General features: G+C 38.2%; 1 protein-coding gene across 2 annotated transcripts in view; it reads right to left on the reverse strand.

Annotated features, from left to right (window-relative positions):
- LOC104605601 (uncharacterized) overlaps positions 1 to 17355 on the reverse strand; it is a 79955-nt gene that overhangs the window by 8268 nt on the left and 54332 nt on the right. Inside the window, exons 10-18 of one of the 2 annotated variants that reach the window (XM_010270438.3) lie at positions 8941 to 9037; positions 4853 to 4904; positions 2765 to 2866; positions 2528 to 2674; positions 2204 to 2366; positions 1864 to 2094; positions 1624 to 1778; positions 294 to 422; positions 59 to 176 (exon numbers count right to left, since the gene is read on the reverse strand). In XM_010270438.3, the coding sequence (XP_010268740.1) occupies positions 59 to 176; positions 294 to 422; positions 1624 to 1778; positions 1864 to 2094; positions 2204 to 2366; positions 2528 to 2674; positions 2765 to 2866; positions 4853 to 4904; positions 8941 to 9037 (1194 nt within the window). Of the gene's footprint in view, positions 1 to 58; positions 177 to 279; positions 423 to 1623; positions 1779 to 1863; positions 2095 to 2203; positions 2367 to 2527; positions 2675 to 2764; positions 2867 to 4852; positions 4905 to 8940; positions 9038 to 17355 lie in introns of both variants that reach the window. The other variant, XM_010270434.3, reaches the window with a different exon arrangement.

The raw sequence follows: 17355 nt of genomic DNA on the forward strand, positions 1-17355 counted from the left end.
CTGAGCAACCATTGGAAAAGGGAAAAGAAGGGAAGGGAAGACGAGGAAAAAAAATCACCTGAATAAGGCATACTAATTGAGAGAATGGTCCTGACTTTGCCATCCCATCCAAGAACACTAATTGCAGTTGCAGTTGAAAAAACAAGTGCAGGCCCAACCCATAAAAGGGATCTAAAGTAGACATAAGTTAAGCATTTAGACAATGACATGAAACCTTTTCATGTGGACAAAAAGTGATTAAATAGAAAAGAAAAAAACTCTTCAGAAAAAAAGTTTCACTTTTTTAAGGATATTGAAGGAAGTCCACTATCAAACTTCATAGAACTGCTTGCCAATATATCAAGATCTGCAGAAGCAATTAGCACCCTGTGGCTAGTCAGTATTCCCACAACCTGGCCTCTAAGGGTTTCTTGCCAGTGGACCTGTAAAACCCAATTTAAAAGTACAATAGTATTAATCAGAAAAGCTCTGATATTCTTCCATGCAATTTTTAATGCAATATTAGGAATATTAACTACAAGCTACAATAAGAGACAAATTGCTTTGTACAACCTAGGTTCAAACCATGGAACATCTTCCTCTTTTTCCTTTGAGATGGAATAATGTGGCCCTTTGAGTCCAATAGCTGCTTCTCCTGCTCCTCTTCTCTCATACCTTTTAAACTCTTGATACTAGTACCTCATCCCTCTTGGTATTTCCAGTCAAGGCAATCTAGCATTGTCTACTACTAAAATTAGGGCTTTTTGTTGGGAGATGATCCACCCACAAAATTAACATGTCACATGCACTAAAGACAAGGTTCAAAGTATCGATACGTATTGGCCCGCATCGGCTGATACATATTGTATCGGAAGCTTCCCAATACGCCCCTACAGAGGGTGTATCGGAGTTTTGACCAGTTCAGGGGGGGGACAGACCTTAAACCGGCCCCTCTGAACCGGATTTGAAAAAAAAACTAAAAAAACCACCGATACGCCTCTACCGGCGTATCGGGTGTATTGATATTTTGAATCTTGACTAAAGCTGAATATCAACTTGGTTCTTTTCACTCCATATTTGTTTCTTATGCAGGTTTGAGGTGAGCCTAATACAATATTTATTTTTCTCTCCCTACATCTCTAGGATTTGGGTCACTTTATTGGGTACTAAAGAAACACTGGTGACTGAAAATTACAAATCTATTTTACTCTCACTTTCTCCCAACTAAAGGGGAAAAATTATGTTGTGTTTAAGAGCAGCAGTTTAATGAGAGTTAAGGACCTGAATATAAATAAGCTGGTCATAGAAGGGGATTCTGAGATAGTAGTGGGATGGTTAAAGGAAGACAAGGTTGGGCTCTGGAACTACAGCAATGAGAAGAGAAAAATAAACCTTTTTATTTTGCATCACCTCTCCTTAGAGATTATGATGGCGTTATTATCCTAATAAATGCTACACTTTGAAATAAGTGCGTTGTACACTGACAAATGCATGACTTTATCAGCTCTGAGGAGCAAAACCATCCAAGAGCAGATACCCTTTCCTTTACAAAGGCTTCAACCCCCCCTTCAATTTGTACTGGTCAATCTTACACCTTCAAAAATAAACCCAGTGAATACTTGAAATTAGAGCAGAACCATTTACCTGGAGTGCAATCTCATTTGCTTTCAATTTGATTGACTTTTTCCCTTCAGTTTTTGTTGATATATGTTGGCCACCATCAGTTGAAAGGCGGTATTCTTGAATCAACTTTGCTAACCCAATATGGCTGCTATCACAGGCATACATGACAGTTGATTCTACAATAAAGGAAAACAATCATCAATATGCATTGAATATCAACTGCAAAGCTATAAAACATGGAGAAACTTTTTCTTACACTACCTAGTGGTGTAGAAAAGATGTGATCAACTTCAGTTTCAAAAGTGAACTGCAATGGACCACGAATTGAACCAACAGTTGTATCAGAAGATGAGTCTGGTTCGTGTGTTCCATTATTTTCAACACTTTCTTGTGAAGTTGTCCCTGGAAGAATGTACAGAGCCAGATCGGTCTTATCATCATCAAGAATCACGAACTGATTCTCATTAGGGCCAATGAATGCTGCATCTTGACCTATAGAACACAAACAACAAGAGTTAAGGGTACTTAGTGAAAACACAAATATGCACAGCCACAGACACTCATAGAGAGAGAGTATAAAATTTGAAAAAAAAAAACAGACCTTTTATTGTGCTTCCTTTGCTGTTAGCCAACTGAAAATCAGTTTTTTCCCAATAAAGAACAACCTCACTTGTAGCACCACTGAACTTGAAAACAACAAGAAATAAATGCTGCTTTGTACTATATAGCAGTTTTTTTGGATGGTATTCTACATGTCCAGGAATCTGAAAAACAGAAAATACATCATCCTACTAAGATATACAAGTAATCCACTCACGGATTCTAATAGTATACCACTTTCACCAAGAAAAATATCTCATTGTCATTTATTTTTATTACTACATCAAATATAATTGGCAAGAAAAATAGCACTTCTTTCCAGTACCGAGGAATAAAGCTTCTTGTACATATTATCTGATCCAGTAGAAAGATTATATGCCATAAGGTTAACGCCATCCACATAAAATACCCTCACGGGATAATGAAGAACTCGATTCTCTTTATTGAAGAAATTCAGCTCCAAATGGAATGGCTGCAAGTGCAATTAGTAACACCATTTTAGAGAAAATTAGGACAAAAGAACAGATGTATCAGAACCAAGATTTGTAATCCTCCAGAATACCTGGCAAACAGGCATGTCCTTCAGAAGATAGCTAGCATCTGAAATAGATATGAGAGGCAGCCGAGATATTGGAGCAATATTGGCATGACCTTCCATGAAATGCTATAAAGAGAACACATGTACTAAATGGGTCAATAGCTATCAAACTGAGAAGAACACTGAACTTAAACAAAATTAATGAGCAGTAAAAATTAAGTTATGGTCTATGGGTTCTAAAAAAATAATAGGGAGTATTTAGAAGTATCACATCACATTAAGTTACATAGCACTTGAGCCACATAGATTTCATGAATCAAATTTAGCATAGAACAGAATTGTAAGTTTCTAGCTCTTGTTGGATTGTAATAAGTAATAACTCAGCTATTACAACGTGATACAACAATTAAAATTTTTATTTTCTTTTGTGGTGCAGCTCAACCTGAGCACTGCTAATGATATAATTGAAGCTTGGCCAAAAACATTAGTTGATGACTAAGCAAGGATTCATTTGTGAGCCTTTTTCTTCTGATGAGTAACACCACTGAATTTTATTAATTAGGAGTAAAATGTAAGTACATCAAAGCAGGAGGCTAGCCTCAGCTAACCTCCAAGTAAAGAACAATCCCTATTAAACTTGGCCCCAATACAAATGACCCCTTGAAACACCTTGCTTTGCTAGTTCATCTGTCATCCCAGCTGTGGATCCCAATTCATTGGTGAGCAATTACTTTTGCAATTTGTTAGGAAATTTGGAAACAACAGAACAGAGGACTATTTGAAGGGATGATATGGGTTGAAGTCTGGGAATATGGGTTGAAGTCTGACAGAAGCCACTTTAGCGCCAAACAAATGTCAAAGAGTAGATCAGTATCCAGTTTACTCCTACCAAGATCCCATATAACCAGGACTACCATAGGATAATGACTTTTGGCCTTTAGGCCCTGTTTGTTTACCGGTAAATGGGGTGGGGTGGGGGGGAGTTGGTCAATGGGTAAAGAGAGCCTCACTTACATTTGCCCATTTTGACATTATCTTTTTATGGGTAAGAAGGTAATTATATTACTTACCTAGGAATCAAAAGAACATGGGTAAGTGAACTTACCCGGGTAAATGTTACCCAGGAAACATTTACCTGGGTAAGTTACAAAATTGTAAACGAACAAGGCCTTAATGCAACCTAAATCCCAACTATTTCTGGTCAGTTACACAAACCCTGTCCCACCATTTTGCTCTGTCGAGAGCCATTTTTTCAGTTAAATTGGAAGTCCTTAAATCATTTCTTACCACTTCAGCCACACTTTCTTTGACTTTCTCCTTTTCTTTAGAGAATTTTATTTGCACCAAGGCACTTCACTGGTGCACTCATTGGTCATTTAGCACATGATTAAACCATCTCAATCAACTTTCCTTCATCTTCTCACCAATTGGGGCATTGCAAGGAAACAATGTATGTTAGAGAATGAAAACTGACTAGTCGATGCATAGGTGCTGACTGATTACCAAAAATAAAAGGAAAAAAAAAAGATTTCTTCTAAATTTAAGATAGTGATGCTATCCCATAAATAAAATAATACAGACTAGAAATATGCACTAAAAGAATGATATTGACCATTTAGTTTATGGTCTTTCTTTTGCAAACATTGTAAAGTTAGGCTGGATAGACTAGGATAGGGATTTAAGCCTTTGTATTTGCTCCACTTTCATCTTTTATTCTATGTTGTTTTATATGCCATCAATCAATCATGTCCAATCACAAATACTTAAAGCAAAATAAAATCATAACATATATTGTTTTAAATAATTAGAGACAAACACAAATAAAAAAAAAAGCTTTAAACAACTATTGGTTGAACAGTAATCCTACTTGACCAATTAGTGATGCAATCATGCAATTGGAATGGCATTCAACTGACTAGTGAATCAACTAGTCAACCGATGTAACCATAACCAACAAGCAACTCTCCACATGTCTGGCCAGGTCTGTGCCAGAGCTTGACTAGGAGATTCTACAACCATGCTTATGCTGTTACAGCATTACTACATATAAGCTTCACTTTGATATCCATATTTCAGTTCAGAAGAATAGCATTTCGAACAAGAGGAACATACACTGTGGAGAAATGCCTTCCGTGCAATATCTGATATAGTAAGCTGACTTTGGCTGTCATAAGGAGAATACATTATCACCATGGTAAAATAATAAGAATCTCCAATAAAAAATGGTTGAAACAAAAAACAAATGTCATCCGAATAGAAGATCATAAGAAAAACATGTTATTGTAAACAATGCCACACAAACAACAAGAAACAAAATGTCACACGTTTAATAACTGAATCATAAGAATCATGACATAATGTGAACTTTCAGGGTATAGAATTACATCTGAACACAATTCAAACTTTCAAAGTATGGAGTCGAATTTTGTAAACTATTTATACTGGACACTACAACAAAGCAGCCAAATGGACAGCATGACTTATGTATATTGACAGATGTACAGAGGACATTAAAAACCTCAAAAAGACACAAAAGAAAATACTTCTGGTCATAAAGGAAAGAACAGGTTTTGATGAATGTCACTGTAACTGGTGTGAAACAAAAACCAGGAGCACGATATGGCTACTACATTCTCTAGGATTTCCTCTTCAAAATAGAGCTTGTTATCAAAAATCAATGAACTCTCCAACCACGTCACCCATAATTGAAGGGGAAGGATGCATCAAGTGATTTCCCTTGGCTGAAAAGGCCTTTATCCTTTTCTTGTTGGAATATCTATCACATATAGAGGGCAAGACCGGATTGCATGGAAAAATCAGCAAGGCTGATTTTGCTCCCAATTGTTGATCATGGGTAATATATTTTGAGTATTAATAAATGCCCCTGATAAGCTAAAATATTTACACAACTACTATACATTGAAACTATTCCTTTTATCCATATATTCTTAGATTCTCTTTGCAAGACAAGAGAGAGAGAGAGAGAGAGAGAACTTGAAAAATAAAAGAAGTGGCTGATCATTGAAATGAGCAAATAACAATTTATCAGAAAAGAAAGAGGCAAATTTTTCGAAGTAAAGGCTGTCAAGAAGAGGAAGTGTGGCAAAAAATAGTTGGGAAACTGCTATCCTGGTCATCTGCACATCTATCAAGAAACAATGTCCCCCTTAGTTCTCTCTTTCTTTTTGAAAACCTTGTTGTAATGACAAATGGGATAGTGGCCTAATGTTTATGTTGTATTCCCCATTGTATAGCTTCTGGTTGTACATGGGTTTCCTTTTTTCTTTTTTAATGAATCAATACTTTACCTCTTCTCAAAAAAGAAAGAGGCAAATTTTCTTATGAACCTCAACATAAGATGATGATTCATTGAAATAAGAAATAAAGAATGAATCATTTTAAAATTAACAAACTCAGAATATTACTCAGTGCTAAATACTACAGAAAGAGTAACTGATCCCAATTGGTGAGATGCCCCATATAAATGATCTAGCTGAAACTTTGGGGTGCAAACTGCAAAGTTTGCTCTCTTCCTCCCAAATTCCTTGGACTTCCTTTAGGGGGCAAACTACAAAATTCAAGGGGATTTGGAATCCACTCATTAAATGTTTCCAAAATAAATTAGCAAGTTGGAAAAGAGATTACCTTTCAAATGGAGGGAAGTTAATTCTAATTCAAAGTGCTTTATCAAACTTGCCAATCTACTATTTCTCTTTATTTACTGCCCCAGCCTCGATGATAAACCAATTGCAAAAATAGAAGAGACTTTCTGTGGGAAGATACATGTGACATAAAGAAGTTCCATCTCGTGGCATAGAGTCAGAATTGCACACCCAAAGATAATGGAGGCATCGGTATCCAACCTCTCAAAACCTTAAACATAGCCTTATTGGGGAAGTGGGTATGGACAGATAGCCTTAAAAAGATATGATGTGAAGTTAATCAAAGCCAATTATGGTGGTACTGAGCTGGACTTGTTCTCCCAGTCCCCCAACAGGCCTATGGGTCTAGCATCTGGAAGGGCGTATTGAGAACTTATCAGGAGTTCTCCAAACTTATTAAATTCAAGCCCGGTAATAGGTGATAGTTTGGGCCGATTCTCTGTTAAGTCTTCTTTCAATCAGCTGAGGGGCAGAATGAGTCAAAAGTGGCCTGAAGATGGATTTCAAGAGATCTGAACTTCCACCAAAAGTGATTTTCTTCATGTAAACAGCAGTCCTAGACAGAATTCTCACTTCTGACCATCTGATACAGAAAGGAGTAGCAGTCCAAACCTTTTTCTGACTGTGCAATAAAGCTGAAGAATCAGTCCAGCATTTGCTAATCCACTGTGAGTTCATATATAGCATGTGGACCCACCTCTTCCGATTGTTCAGGGTGCTTTGGCCTTGTCACTAGAGACCTCAGCACATTACTGTCTGCTTGGCTTTTCAAAGGACTTAGTAAGAGAGGTTCTATTCTTTGGAGAATGATTCCTCTAGCGTTTGGTTGGGAGACATGGCAGGAAAAAAAAGCAGGATTTTCAAAAATGTATCCATGTCAAAGGCAAGATTGATCGGGCTACTGAAGAGACAAATGATTTTTTTTTGTCAAAGGCTCACAAGGAATTCCTAAGCTTTAGTTTCTCTCATTTCTCAAACCACTGGAATCAGATTATTGTAGATGACGATTTTGTAATTACTGCAAGTTAGATATTAATGTTTTCAACCCACCGTTGGCCCGGTCGTTCGAACTGTCACCCGGCTAGGATTCTAGGTCCAGTTCAGTCAAGACCTGTCAGATGGTAAAAAACTGTTGACTTGTTCAGGAACGTTTCAACCCAGACAGTTCGACCATTGACCCATTCGACCCAGTGACCGGGCCATGGGTTGCACACTGAATACATGCAAACTTTTGGAGGCCATAACTTTGCACTCCAATGTCCAATTGGGGTGATTTTTTTATTATTTTGGATAACTTTTTGAGATTTATGCGTCCCAAGGCATGGCGCCTTGCCCCGCTATTTTTCACGAAAAAAAAAACCCTTTTTTTGCCACAAATTGTAATTTTTAATATTTTTGATAAATAAAAAATAAAAAACTGAATTAAAAAACATATACTAAATATAGAATTATACATATAACATATCTAAAACATATTTATACATTATTTATTGCTAAAATATATATTTATACACATATATATACATATACACACACACACACACACACACACATATATATATATATAATATGTATATAAAAATATATATACTTAATACATATACGCTGACATGGCACGGTCTGAACCATTCAACCCAGCCGGTCAAACCAGTGACTCGCAACCTGGAGGCAAAAACGGTTTGGCCTCCGGGCCAGTTTTTAAAACATTGTTAGATATACACTATCTTATACTTGAGATCATCTGCCCCTTTTGGCTTTTGTACAGCTTTTTGGAAATCTCTCCCTCCCTTCCTTTAAAAAGTATATTTTACTTCTCCAAAAAAAGGCATATACAATCCAACCAATATCCACAAATTTCTCAAGCTCTAGAATTCTTTTTTGCATATAGTTCCACAGCAATCCTCTCTCCTCTCAAACAGAACATATCCATTCCAGATATTTCTTCCATCCGTCACTTATAAGGGTATTTGAATGGTATGTAGGAAAAAAAATTCCAAGGATTTTAGGAGATCAATCCACCCCATAGTATTTATATGTATAAAGATTATCTTACTTTTAGTTCTCACATTCATAAGGAGTTTAGTCACTTCAGTGAGATCAATTGAGAGGATTTTTATAAATTGCATGTTTGCATGAAATACAAGATCCTTGTTTTCTTTTGCATACTGCTTTAACCCTCTTCCTCTATCTAATACATTTTCTTCAATGGGCCATAGAGACTATGCTACCAGATAGGAGTGGCAAGATCTCTAGCATCAACAGTGAATCCATTTTTCTATTAGGATCCTAAATCATCCAAGTGTATAGATGATAGTCTTTCAAGAGGAAGGGTTTCAAGAATTAAACTTTATAGGGAAATGCCCATAGCAAGTTGAGGGCATTTTTGGTAAACCATGTATAAGGAACATGATAGGTCATTAAGCAACCTTGGTTATCTTTCCATGCAGCCTTGTGTCTTTGCACTTGTTCATATCACAGACATTTGCATTAGTACAAGAAATTCACTACTAGTAATTCAAAAGATCATTCCCAACTTACCCCTTTAAGTGATGCTCCTGCAATTGCATTTGAAGCTGATGATCAGCTAAAATTCCAGATGAACCTAAAGATGAAAGTTTTTCCTTCAAAACAGAGGCTGCAAAGCAAATACAGCAATTAGCTTATTTCAACAAAGAATTAAATGACATGCTAGAATCAAAAGCATATTGACACTGTAGAGATGTAGAACAATAATGTGGTCCCCACTACTGTTTGTATATTTATGTTACTTAGTGGTAGTTGGTAGTTATTTTCTGTTTCTATTATTTCTTAGCTTATGTAAGCAGTAGGGGTAATTCTGGTTTTTTACCCTGTTTAAACTATTAATATAAATAGCTGAGTGGGGCGACAAGCTTAGCCATGACCCAAACTCTTTTTGACTTTCTTCTCTTCGTCTTATCTTCATCTTCTCTTCTTCTCAACTTTCTTTCTTTTTATTTTACATTACAACTAGGACTGATTGCAGTCTTACTAGACAAGTTGGTATCAGAGCCAACCTAGGGCTTCTCATGTGAGTCTAATCAGGCCGACTACATGAGAACTTCCTAGGGTTGGAAGTTTTAGCAGAGATAAGCCAATCAGCTGATTCTTGGAGATTGCTGGCAGAGTGCAGCAGATGCCCAAGGGATCGTAGAGCCTTGGAGGGTGTCCAGTGATCAGGAAGAATCAGAGAAAAGGAAGAAAGTTCAAGATTATGTTCAGACTGTGGTTTGGAGGTGGCGGCCAGGCTTTTCCGAGTGAGTTTGTGTTTGTTTTTGAGATCAACTTCAACCAAAGTCTGTTTTGAATAATCTAGAAGGTGTGGCTGGGAGTTTTCTTTTTTTTTTCTCCTGATTTTTTAGGGTTTTCTCTTGACCTACGTCCAGTTCTCAGTTTTAAACCCTAAATTTATGACTGTCGTCAATTCCTGGGTAATAGTTAGACCTGTTACAGTATTTCAGACTGAGTAATATTGGTTTCTGGGAGACTATTAGACCTGTTCCAATATTTCTAGGTGATTTGCTGAACCTATTTCATCCTTCTAGGTCGGCTGTTAGCAAGTTCTGGGTGCAATTACACCTGTTTCAGCACTAAAAGGGTTTCTTTTTTATCAATCTCTTGATAGAGATGGCAGAAATGGAGTTTAAAAATCAAGGGGAAAGTGTTTTGGGGGCTGGTGGTTCTGGTAATATGACTGAGAACACATTTCAGATTACCACTGTCAAATTTGACGGATCAAATTACTTGGAATGGGCTCAGTCAGCTATGATGGCTATTGGGGTAGAGGAAAACTGAGCTATCTGTTGGGGGATGTGAAGGAACCAACCAAGGAGGACCCAACCTATGCCGGATGGGTTCAGAACTATTTGATTATGACTTGGCTGTGCAACTCCATGCAGCCTCACATTAGCCGAAATTACTTGTGGGCGAAAAACTGCTAAGGAGATTTGGGACATCATGAAAGAAACCTACTCCCAACCACTTAATGCTGCTAGGGCCTATGAGCTGAAATGTGAAGTAAACAACCTTAAGCAAGGAGAGAAACCAGTCTCAGTTTACTTCTTCACTTTGAAATCCTTGTGGCATGAAATTGATCACCTAGAGACAATTGAGTGGGAAAGTCAGAGGGATACACAAACTTACAGAAAACAAGTTGAAACCAATAGGGTTTTTGATTCCTAGCTTGTCTGAATTCTAAATATGATATAGTGAGACAACAACTCCTCACCAGAGAAAGTGTGACATTGTCACAAGAATACTCTTTAGTGCACAGTGAAGAAAGTAGGAGAAAGGTTATGTTGTAGCATCAGCCATTGGAATCAGCCTCAGTAGCAGTAAAATCAAAGTTTGGGGGTGACAAGGAGAGGGATATGCAGAAGGAAGATAAGAGGGAGCTAGTGTGTGAACACTTCAAGAAACCAAAGCATACTAAAGACACCTGTTGGAAGTTACATCCACATTTAGTTCCAGCAAAGCTCAGAAACAAAAGGGGGAAATGCCAATGTGGCTGTTACTACTAATGGTGCACCCTCATCTAGCACAAGAGCCACATCCCTAGACACCTTAGCTGTTGTCTAGGCTGCTCTAACTCAGTTGGAGAGTGAAGTTGGCAATTCAGCATCCTTATCTCAGCCACAAGTTATAACATCTGCTACTCCCACTTCAGCATTTGCTCATTCAGGTACATAGGCTTCAGCATATCATGCCTCAGCCCCAGATAACACTGAACCTTGTTGGGTGATAGATTCAGGTGCATCCAACCATATGACTAGCTTGTTCTCACTGTTTACTACTTATTGCTTATCCTCTGGCAGAGATAAAGTGTCTATTGCTGATGGCTCCCTTGTTCCCATTTCTGGCAAGGGAGACATTAAATTGTCTAATACCATCTCTTTGTTCTTAGTTTTATATGTTCCTAAACTTAGTACTAACTTGCTTTCAGTTAGTAGCATCACTAAAAACCAAAATTGTTCAGTGACCTTTTTTCCTGATCGATGTGTTTTTCAGGATCTGGAGACAAGGAAGGTGATTGGGATAGGTCGTGTGATGAATGGAATCTACCTGCTTGGAGGGAGCTCACATGGGGAAGATAGTGAAGTTGGGAGGTCCTTTGTTTCTCAGTCTGTGAGTCAGGTTATGCTTTGGCATAATCAGTTAGGTCATTTATCCTTTAGGTCTTTGAAGAGTTTGTTTCCCAGTTTGTTTGAGTCAGTCCAGATGTCTAATTTGAAATGTGAAAGTTGTGAGCTTGCAAAGCATTGTAGAACAACCTATCCTTTAAGTAATAAAAGTAGTATTCCTTTTGAAATTGTGCATACTGATGTTTGGGGATCATATCACATCACTACCATGGGGGGATGCAGATATTTCTTGTCATTTATTCTTTGTTGATGACTATACTTGTTTTTCATGGGTTTACCTTATGCGTTCTCGAGATGAGGTTCCTACCTTAACCCAGATCTTCCATCAGATGGTTTCAACCCAGTTTGGGCTCAAAATCAAAATTTTCAGATCTGATAATGCTAAGAATATTTTGCAAAACCATTGGCTTCATATTTCCTTGACTATGGAATTATCCACCAGACCACTTGTCTCCATACACCTCAGCAAAATGGGGTTGCTAAGAGGAAGAATAGGCATATATTGGAGGTGGCTAGAAGCATTATGCTTAAATCCAATGTACCTATACATTTCTAGGGAGATACAGTTGTCTATCTCATCAACCGAGTTCCTTCACGGGTTCTAGACATGAAAGTTCCATTCACCCTATTATATCTTGATAAAGAATTGTTTACTATTCCCCTTAAGACCTTTGGATGTACTTGCTTCGTTCAAATTCTTGGACCTCATCATTCCAAATTTGATCCTTAAGCCTCAAAATGCATTTTCCTTGGGTATGCACAAACTCAAAAGGGATATTGCTACTATGAACCTACTTCTGGGAAACGATTTGTTTCTATGGATGTCACTTTCTTTGAGGATGTACCCTATTGTCCTAGGGTTTCTTCTTAGGGGGAGAGTAGCGAGGTGGGGACTCATTCATCAGAAATTCCATTACCTGTCCCAATCACTAGAGAGGAGTGTAGTGAAGAGGGTTGCCAAAGGTGCCAGGATTTGAGGGTATGTCACAGGCGGTGGAGGCATGTTGATTTCGGTCATCAACAATCCAGTCCAACTCCAATTCCCTCTATGGATCAGATTCAGGTACCACAGTTCCTTTATCTTCCACGTTGAGCCTTCTCCTCCATTAGATGATCTTGACCTTCCCATTGCAGTCCGTAAAGGGAAACGCCATTGTACCTCATCTACAACTCATTGCATTTCCCAGTTTCTGTCTTATGATCATTTGTCTCCATCCTACAAGTCTTTCTTGGCATCCATTGCTGCTATTCCCATTCCCAGAACAGTGCAGGAAGCCTTGTCAGTACCTGAGTGGAAGGATGTAATGAAGGTAGAAATGGATGCTCTTCTGAAGAACAATACATGGGAGTTAGTTGATCAGCCTAAGGGGAAGAAACCGATTGGGTGTAGATGGGTGTTTACAATGAAGAATAATGCTGATGGTTCCATTGAAAGATATAAGGCCAGATTAGTTGCAAAGGGGTTTACATAGACATATGGCATAGACTACTTGGAGACTTTTGCACCAGTAACAAAGATGAACACTATTAGAGTTTTACTATCTCTTGCAGCCAATTTCTCATGGCCATTATTTCAGATGGATGTTAAAAATGCCTTCCTCAATGGCAACTTGCAAGAAGAGGTGTACATACTTGGTTTGGTATTACATAAGCAGGAAAGAAGGTTTGCCGGCTTAATAAGGCCTTATATGGACTGGAACAGTCTTCTAGAGCCTGGTTTGATAGATTTAGACAAGCTCTTGAAAAACTTGGTTGTGTGCAAGACCAATCAGATCACACCCTTTTTATTAAGAAAGTGGATTCCTCCTTAACCCTACTTACTGTATATGTGGATGATATTGTGGTGACAGGGAGTGATACCTGTGAGATTGACTCTCTTAAGCAACTCCTTCATCAAGAATTTGATGTCAAAGACTTAGGAGAGCTACGTTATTTCCTGGGTATTGAGTAGCACGGTCTAAACATGGGATTTTTGCTTCCCAAAGGAAGTATGTTCTTGATCTTTTGGAAGAAACTAGGAAGCTAGGTGTTAAGACTACTGACACACCTATTGAACAAAATCACAAGATCAGTGCAGAAGGTGGAGAGCCCCTTGAAGATAAAGTTATGTTTCAACAATTGGTTGGAAAACTTCTCTATCTGTCTCACATGACCAGACATCTCTAATGCAGTCAGTGTTGTTAGCCAGTATATGCATTCCCCTAGAACCACTCACCTACTTGTAGTTGAGAGGATAATAGCGCATTTCAAGAGATGTCTAGGCAAAGGTATACTTACTCTTCAAAGAAAATGGTCACATGAAAATAGAAGTTTGCACAAATGCTGACTGGGCTGGATGTGTTGATGATAGGAGGTCTACCTCTAGGTGTTATGCTTTTGTAGGAGGAAATCTTGTTTCTTGGAGAAGTAAGAAACAAAATGTTGTTGCTCGCTCTAGTGCTGAATCTGAATATAGGTCTATGGCGAATGGTGTGGCTGAAGTGTTATGGTTGAAATCCCTATTTGAGGAGTTGGGTATTGCTTATGAGAAGCCCCTGATGTTGTATTGTGATAGTCAGGCTGCTATTAACATTGCCCATAATCCGGTACAACATGACAGAACTAAGCACATTGAAGTGGATCGACACTTTATCACAGAGAGAGTTGCTTCCCAATAAGTGTGTTTTCCATATATCACCTCCAACATGCAACTTGCAGATCTCTTCACTAAGGCAGTTTCAAAGACAAAGTTGGAGGCAGACTTGTGCAAGTTGGGAATGAGTCGAATGACTAATATCTATTCCCAACTTGAGGAGTGTAGAGATGTAGAACAATAATGTGGTCCCCACTATTGTTTGTCTATTTATGTTACTTAGCGGTAGTTGGTAGTTATTTTCTGTTTCTATTATTTTAGCTTATGTAAGCAATAGGGGTAATTCTGGTTTTTTACCCTGTTTAAACTATTAATATAAATAGCTGAGTGGGGCGATAATCCTAGTCATGACCCACACTCTTTTTTATTTTCTTCTCTTCGTCTTCTCCATCTCTTTTTCTTCTCTTACTCTCAACTTTCTTTCTTGTTTATTTTACATTACAACTAGGACTGATTGCAGTCTTACTAGACAAGTGACACAAATAATTATAGAATGGCAGATGAATAAGATATTGACGATAATTTTGAAAAATGTACAAACTAATGTTTTAGTTAGCCCATAAGAGCAAAAAAGAAAGCAAAGTTGTAAAAAAAAAAAAAATCCCAGAACATTTATACAATGTATGGTACTGTGGCATATAATTATATATATAGCACCCAAGATTTCAACAATTATGATTCTCCATAAAGGAAGAAGGATGAAGGTGATAAGTAATGACTGGACAGCTAAGAGAAAAATGTTGATTGACAAAGAAATTGTTTTAGCTAGAGTTATTGCTAGGAAATTAAGGAGGATGTGTGAAAGAGGGAATATCCACCTCCACCATCTTCCCAAATACTCAAATCACTTGGTGCCAATTCATTCTTGTTTCCTTCATGCTTTGCTGGAAGTGGGTACTTTTGTAGGAGTTGGTTCCTCTTTCCTTTCAAGAATGAGATTTTAGTTGCTTTTGGTAATGGTTCCTCTAAATGCAGCAGAGATTCGTTGGGGAAGGCTGGGTAGGTATCTCTAGATGTTGGCCATGTTTGGGGTTTGAATATCCATACCTGTTTAGATTTCCCATTAAAGTGGGCCCTGATGTACATGTGAGTCTTTTGGTTTTTTTTAAGTGGTGAGTTGGTTGGGTTTAGAAGTTAGTCTCTTTTATTCATGCAATGTATATTGCCATGATCAATCTTGTAGAATCCTTTTTTTTATCAACAGAAAATTTACTTTATTAAAGTAGCTTAAGTGAGAAAAGTACAACTTAATGAAAAAATGTCATCTCAAATATCAAAAGCCAATTTACAAAGTAGCCCAAAACAATTGTTGTCTTGTAGCCCCTTGTTTAGCAAGGGAGTCAGCTAACCCATTTGCACTTCTTACCCACTTTACCCTGAAGACGTGTTTGAGAGTCCAAGGGATATTTCTATTACTACTTTCCCATGAGATAATTACTTTTGAGTCTCCTTCCACCACCACCTGTCTAAAGTCAAATTGCTTTGCCAACCATAGACCTTGAAACAGTGCCAACAATGAAGCCTTCGTAGAGTTTGCACTTTGCAGTACCAATTGGTCCTGAATACAAAGCCAAAATTCTACCCTCCAAATTTCTTATTGCACCACCTATTCCTGCCAAATCCAGGTTCCCCAATGAGCTCCTATCAAAGTTCAATTTTACTTTGCTTCCTTCTGGGGTTTCCACTCCATCCATATTCTTTGTTTTCCCCTAGAGGGTTGTGCTACCTCACTCCAAGCACTTAGAATGTTAGTGACTGAGAAATTCTGAAAGCAATCCAAAGTCTTCACCCTACTTTTATATTTCCTATTACCTCCTTCAAAGTCCTACACTTATCACTAAAGATTCTGTTGTTCCTCTGTTCCCATACCACCCAAGTAATTGCTGTCTGAGTAGCTCTCCACATTACTCTCCCTCTTTTCTTTGGTTGCTTCAAAAAATTTGGGTTGAAGATGTCCACCACCTCTTGAGGGGGCTCCCACCTACAGCCAAAAAGAGCACAAAAGTACTCCCAATTACGAAGTATAAAGGAATAGGAGATTAATAGATGGGAGAGGGTAACTCCACTATCCCTACATGAGAAGCACGTATGAGGAGTAAGGCAAGAAAAGGCCCTTCTTCTCTGCAGCAAATAACAAGTATTAACTTTTCCAAGGAAGATTTCCCAATAGAAAGCTTGAATTTTTTGTGGGATTGGATTACTCCAAAAGTCCAAAATTTCTTTCACCGGAAAGTCCACCCCTTGAGAACTAGGTAAGGGCAGATGCTTGAGGGAGGAGAGAGTAAAACAGTCCATCTGGGGAGATTGTCCAGATTCTAGAATCATCAAGGTTTGGGTCCAAAAAAACTGCCTCCAGAATGTCAAGTAGGTCAAAGTCCCAATTAAAACCAGAATGAGAGGGTGTACCCATTGTTGACACAACTTCACCCTTAAGGTTGGAAAGGGCATAAAGCTTAGAGAATTGATCTCTTAATGGTACTTCCCTATCCAAAGGTCCTTCCAGAATCGGATTTTATCACCCCCTTCCCACATCGTAACAGATAAAATTAAGAAACAGAGGGTATACCTCATGAATTTCTTTCCAAGAAGTTGAGGATGAGTTGGGAGCAATTTTAGCATCCCAGCCATTACCCTCTAGAGTCTAGACCATGAATGATTTCAATTACCTTGTGCCACAGCCTATCTCTTTCAAAGGGAAATCTCTACAACCATTTTCCTAACAAAGCAGTGTACCTAAGAACAATGTTTTCTAAACCTAGGGGCCCTTTCTCTTTTGGCTTAAAAACCTATTCCTATTTAACTAAATGATCCCTTTTTTACCTCTCCTAGTTCCCATAGAAAGTCCCACGTAAATTTCTTTAGTTGTCTTGCTACCCTAGTCAGGATGCAGAAAGTGGATAAGTATATACAAGAGATATACATGCTGGATGAGGTGGAGAAAAACAAAGCAAGCAGTCTAGAGAATAACCAGAACACCACCCCCAAAGAACCCAAAACAAGCAACCCACAGGACCAGAAGAGATAGGCAGATAGCATCATCACATAACCTTTGAATTTACATGCCAAAAGAATTCACCTACAAACCCAAGCACCCATACATCACCTACCTCCCCAGGAAAAGCCACATACTGCTTATTCATAGGAAGGTTTTTCCCCAATGCC

This window comes from Nelumbo nucifera, chromosome 5 (genome assembly GCF_055504915.1).
Source record: "Nelumbo nucifera cultivar China Antique chromosome 5, China Antique-T2T, whole genome shotgun sequence".
Taxonomy (NCBI): Eukaryota; Viridiplantae; Streptophyta; class Magnoliopsida; order Proteales; family Nelumbonaceae; genus Nelumbo; species Nelumbo nucifera.